The sequence below is a fragment of the Hibiscus syriacus genome, unplaced genomic scaffold, assembly GCF_006381635.1.
Source record: "Hibiscus syriacus cultivar Baekdansim isolate YM2019G1 unplaced genomic scaffold, ASM638163v2 tig00111467_pilon, whole genome shotgun sequence".
In the NCBI taxonomy this organism is placed as follows: Eukaryota; Viridiplantae; Streptophyta; class Magnoliopsida; order Malvales; family Malvaceae; genus Hibiscus; species Hibiscus syriacus.
The window spans coordinates 173,177-179,191 of NW_024063100.1; the positions used below are offsets into that span (position 1 = coordinate 173,177).

The 6,015-nt window shown below is 36.0% G+C and overlaps 1 protein-coding gene across 2 annotated transcripts; it reads right to left on the bottom strand.

The window, feature by feature from the left end:
• Nucleotides 1-249: 249 nt before the first annotated feature.
• LOC120163604 (shikimate kinase 1, chloroplastic-like) lies at nt 250-5,156 on the bottom strand. 2 transcript variants are annotated; one of them, XM_039173496.1, is made up of 10 exons: nt 4,931-5,156; nt 4,230-4,297; nt 3,128-3,182; nt 2,968-3,040; nt 2,513-2,600; nt 1,092-1,174; nt 857-989; nt 695-773; nt 478-542; nt 250-397 (listed from the first exon to the last, which is right to left on the bottom strand). In XM_039173496.1, the coding sequence occupies exons 1-10, from the start codon at nt 5,139-5,141 to the stop codon at nt 335-337; spliced, it is 918 nt and encodes a 305-aa protein (XP_039029427.1). In that variant the 5' UTR covers nt 5,142-5,156; the 3' UTR covers nt 250-334. The 2 variants fall into 2 exon arrangements, with proteins under 2 accessions (XP_039029427.1, XP_039029426.1); XM_039173495.1 differs by having other exon boundaries at nt 4,230-4,288; nt 4,923-5,144.
• Nucleotides 5,157-6,015: the final 859 nt, after the last annotated feature.

Sequence of the window (6,015 nt, forward strand, 5' to 3'; positions counted from 1 at the left end):
TGATATTTCTAGAACTCAAACCCGAGATCTCAAGAAATAACATCAATTCATTTGCCACTGAAATCACTTAATTTGTGCATAAAATTTAATTATTTAAATAACTTAAAATAATTGATATTTTTTTAAAAAGGTGACCATTTGAGTGAGACAAAAAAAGTTATTCAATCATACAATTGCATCACATTTCACAATATTTAGGCGCAATGCATAGGGAAACAAGCAAACTACAGGGTGCAGTGCCGGCATAGGTAACGAAAAAGAATGGGAAAATTTGACATGCTATACTCCAAATAAAACGAAATTCAATCACCAAATTTATAAACTTTTTTCAAAACTATAACCCTGCAATGGCCATGCCACCTTCCTCCTTTAGATACCCTTCAATTTGTTCCAAAGCCTGACAGAATAGTAATACCATTTAGCCAACATCTTAACAGGATAATACTAGAAAATATATGAGACAGACAAAGAAAAGACCTCAATTGCAATCTCTGTCGGTGTAAGATCCGATACATCTCCATAACCTAGTTTGCCTGCAATTTCTGAATTTTTCGAACACAAGTTTAAAGAAACAATCATCCAGAAATAAACATTAACACCAGAGCAACAAGAGTATGGCCTTGACATAGCAAAATGAAAGCAAGTTGGAGGTAATGAGCATTGATGCACTCGAGACAAGTTTCACTATGCATACCTTCCAAGGAAACCCGGGCATTTGCTTTAGCATAATTTTTACCCCTCTGTTCTAAAAGGTAAGATAGACGTTTTAAAGCCTGTAAAAGGGTCAGAATGTCAAAAACTTGCTAGACCATGGAAACCAAGTCCATTCAAGCAAATAAAACCAGCAACACGTTACCTTTGTATATGGATCACCATGTTCATAATGCAAAAGGGGACGAGAATGGGTACCTACTGCAGCAATTCTCCGTGCCAAGGCTTCCAAAGGTACATCTAACCAGACAATTATCCCCTTCTTCTGCATATAATCCCTGATAAACCAAATAAAAGAGTTTCAGACTTTTATAGATGATGCAACAGATAATCAAATCAATGGAGAGAGAAGAATGTGAATTAGTTAAATTCTTGTTTACCAGTTCTCATCCCGAACAACTGCACCTCCTCCAGTAGAAACAACAAGCTGTTTCTCTGAAGAAAGCCGCTGCAATATCTCAGTCTTGTACACAGGAAGAACATCAAAGATTCAATTCAATTGGAAAAAAAGCACAATATATTATAATGTATCACACATCTTAATTGATAAAGATATCTACTATCTGAAAGCAAAAAATGTATGATGACCAAATTGGTCCTCCAAGCAATCATAAACGACGATCTTAGAATAAGTGATGATAGAGACTTTATCAATTAGCAATTTGTCTAGTGCTTTTCTTTCAGAAATTGACCATCTCTGACTGTGGCCTTCCCTTTGTATTAGTGAAAGTCAGCCAAAATCAGCTTCTGAGAGTTGGTCAATTAGTTTACAGTCTTCAAGCATAGTACATAAAGGCAGATACTGACCCTTGTATCTCCACTCAATTTTAGCTGAAGGAAGAAACAAATAAATAAACCCCCAATTTTAAAAGGTCAAAGAATTCAAAATTTCTGGAGAATACAAATCAAAAAAGGCATGGGAAGTATTGAAACACAAGCAATCTAAAGTCTCATGGCATAGAATGGTCTGGGGCAGCCCTGGCATACTAAGGCATGCTTTCATTACATGGCTTGCAATGCTGGATAGGCTAGCTACAAAGAACCGATTGATCTCCTAGGGCTATCAAATTGACCTTATTTGCATTTTGTGTAAAGAGGGGATAGAGGAAAGAGATCATCCTTTAAATGATCGTTCTTTCTCTAGGGAGTTACGGGGGAAGATATTGCAGATATGTGAAAAGAGTTTAGTTGAATTCATGGAAGGAGCCATCAAGTGTATTGAAAAGTGAGGCAAGGGGGAATCTCTATGTTCTGCAGTTTCAAGAATTGCTTGGAACGCATTTGTGTATTCGATCTGGCAAGAAAGGAATAGAAGGATGCAATAGAACTCCCCAAAACAAGTTCAGACTCTACTGGAACATATTAAATGCTTAGTACAAGATAGATTGATCCGAGCCAATATTGTAGTTAAAGATTCAGATGTATGTAGGAATTAGAACTTAGTTGTAACAGAATAGTTGCTATTAATAAGCTACTGGATAGTCTTGTTTGTAGCAAAGATTTTGAATTATGGAATGAAATGAATACTTATCCAAAAAAAAAAAAACACTCAAACCAACTCAATAGAATAAAAGGCTAATGCCAAAAAAAAATAGGAGACTCAAACACTCAATCCAGAAATATTGCCAAGAAAAATTCCACAATCAACCCTCCAATTTTAGGAAAATGATGTCTTACTTTTCTAATGACTGTCAACACAAGTAATGATTCAAATAACATACATTGAAAATGAAAGCATATGTGGTCTGGAAAAAACTTAAAAAGAAAGCATATGTGCAACAAGTGTGGTTTGCTGACCTACCTCCTTATTTCTGAAGAAACTGTCCCCATAACGCTTAAATATTTCAGCTACAGAGATTCCATCCACCTCCTGCTCTATTAATGCATCACTAAAAAATTTAGAATAAAGATTTTTGTGAGACACAAAAAGGCCATTTAGCCATCTATTACATTGGCAATTGGTAGACAACCAGGAAGGAAAACCACTTCTAATATACAACCTAGATAAACCAAGTCCTTGGATCATAGAGTCTAATATGAATATACCAATGCCTAAATTATTCAATTAATGCATGATTTCATATGCATCCTTAGCTCTTATGAAAAAGACCACTAATTCCACAATACATGCAATAGAGGTCAATTTGCCACACAGAGGAACTAGGAAGCTAAAGAGGAATGTATCCATAGAAGTATCATGTTCGAGAATGAAGACTGAAACTATAGGACTCACAACTAACTAACCATAGTACAAACCTGTCATAAAATGAATAACGGAGTACATTAGACAGAATTTTTCCCACTGTAGTTTTTCCAGAGCCCATCAACCCTGCACATTCATGTTCATAAAGTTTAGCAACCAGAGAAAATAATTCTTGACAAAATAAACTTGAAGGACTTGGCAAAAGAAACTAACCAACAAGATATAGACTGTGCCCATTTAAATATGGCTCAACCTCTAGTGACTTTTTCTGCAAATTTTATTCACATCATGTAAGATGCAGAGGCAGAACAAATCTCAGATGCAGTACAAGTTAGCTTCTGTTTTCAGTGTTAGTGGCCTTAACTAAAAATTATATATATTACCAGACTATGTTGCACGGGGACGGCAGAGGAGGTGTTTCAAGTACCCAAAACTTCCCTGGCATGGGGACGGTATGGGGACGGCCGGGGTACTTAGCGGGACGTACCACGGTGGCAGGGTACGGCCGAACGATACAGGGGACGTTTCAATGCTCGCTGGGGACGTTTCGGGGATGGCATGTGACTAGCAGATGTGTCCCCAGGTTCCATTGACGAAGAAAAGCTCCTGGTTCTGAAAGACAGCCTTGGGGGGTGGTGCAGAAAATTCATTAAGATAAATGATTTGGCAACTTGGATGCACAATGAAGGGATTTTTGGTCCGACTATTATGAGACTTAGTGGGTTAGCAGTCATCATTTTTGAAGATGAAGAGAGCAGGGATAGAGTTCTAAAAAATTAGATGCAGGCTTTGGAAATCTGTTCTGTGAAGGTCGAAGTTTGGTCTGAAAATGTGCAGTGCAATAGCAGACGTGCATGGCTCTCGTGTAAAGGGCTTCCACCGTTTGCGAGGAACCATTCAACCTTTCAAAGCATTGCCAAGAAATGGGGTGAGCTCATTGCTGTCGAAATATTAACTTTATTTATGATTTTTATATCTATTTATAATTTTAAAAATGCCAAATGTTAGGATTTTACTGGTTTGAGTCTCGATATATGACTTTATTTATGATTTTTTATATATATTTATAATTTTAAAATTATTTTATATGGCGTACTCTTGCCGTCTCCGTACCCTGTAATTTTAGAAATTGTTGTTTCCTGTCCCCCGTCTCCTTATCTGTCCCCGTATCCGTATTAGTGCAACATAGTTACCAGAAATAGATGCTGAAACACTAAACGGAAGAGATCAAAACAAAAATAAAGGAGGTATTTAATCACCATATCATATTTTATAAACTAAAATTTTAAAATACTTACAGGGAATGTTACCATACCTTTAACATTAAAGCTTCATCATAAGGCACTTCAACACTTCCGGTTTCCAATGTTGAAGCTATGAAATAACATTTTAAAACATAACATCATTGGGGGTCAATCATATGTATGATAAAATTTTAAAATTCTCAAGACAGTTTAGCCACCTAGGCTTCGAGTTGTATAAGTATTGCTCTCACTTTGGATGATCTCAACCTCAACCAAACATGCTAGTTTCATCCATTGTATGTTACAACAACATGAAATCCAACAAAGATCAAATAACACTATTTTGCAGAGAAGTATGAACATGAAAAGGAGATTGACAACTGATAGAAAGAAGAAACAAGATGAATTATGATCTATGCTCCAAGTATTTCAAATAGTTATCTCAGCAAATTTAACAAAACCTTGCAGCAAAATCTGTACATCAAAGACAATGGACTTTAAGCTCAATAGTAAATTTAAAGTGTCGTTTGTAAAGGTACCCAAATTTTCTTTCCTCCCGATTTTTCTATCCGAACAAGAAAGAAAAGAACATCAAATTACATTCCCTGTCTTCTTTTATTCCAATTTGACCCGTTTTAAAAAATCGAACATATAACGAACAAGGATTCAGAAACAGAGGGCTTTTATAACTGAACCAATTACAAAAATATGATAAACGAAATTATAAACTTGTATATTTATTTATTTATTTTCCATTTAACTACCTGAAAAGTTGTATAAGAAGAGCAGGAAACCTCGAACGAGACCCATCTCTGCCGATTAGAGGATATCTGAAGCGGAAACTGGACCGAAGCAGCCACCCGGACCTTGTGGCCTTGCTTCGCTATCCGACCGAAACGCAAAGAACCGGTCAATTTCCTCCCAAACCTTTCCGACTCAACCCATGTCGGGCACTTCAACTTGCATGCAACTCCCGCCTCCATCGGCAGCCTCCAATCGCCCCTAATTCAATAAAAAAGACTTCCAAGAGATATTTATGCAGAGACAAAGTTAACAAGAGAAATTCAAGGGGAAATTTTAAGAACTTACCTGGATTAAATTAATGAAGAGAGAAATATGAAATTGGGTCTCTTTAATTTAGAATCTATTTATATAGTGGCATTCATCAATTTATAAAGCGGGTATCAAAACTTGGAAACTGAATAAAAACTACTGCGTTTTGATTGTGGAAGGTAGGTGCAATGATGACGTGGAAGCAGCGGATTCTCACCAACCGTTCTCCGGCGACGGGGGTTGGTGGCCGAGCAAAGAAATGAGAAGCAGAAGAAAGGTGAAGAGTTCTTTCGTGCACTTTTTTGTGGGGGTAGTTGTAGTTGACTCACGTGTGGCCAAGTTTTTTTATAAGTTATTTATTTATTTATACAATTTACTATATAAATAAATGGGTAATTTTACATAGAAGTTCTTCGGGGAACACGTCACGGAAATCTTTAACAGTCTGAATATTTTAAATTTGTAACTCTTTGTTACTAGGATTAAGGATATACGTGGAATACGTTTTGTACGACGATCCATCGTCTTACTAGCATCCAACGCCGAAATAACATTAAAAAGGAACTCAGAATGTTATGCAGTGCGGCACTTAAAAAATAGTTAAAAAATAGTATGATCGATTAAAATTTAGAGAAATTATTATATAATTTAACCGAAAATATTATCAAGCAAAATAACATATTAGGTATCGTTTATATAATATAATAGGTAGCGTTTCTATAACAAAATAGGTTAATTACTAGAAACATTATTAAGCACAATAACATATTAGGTACCGCTTATATAATGTAATAGTAGCGTTTA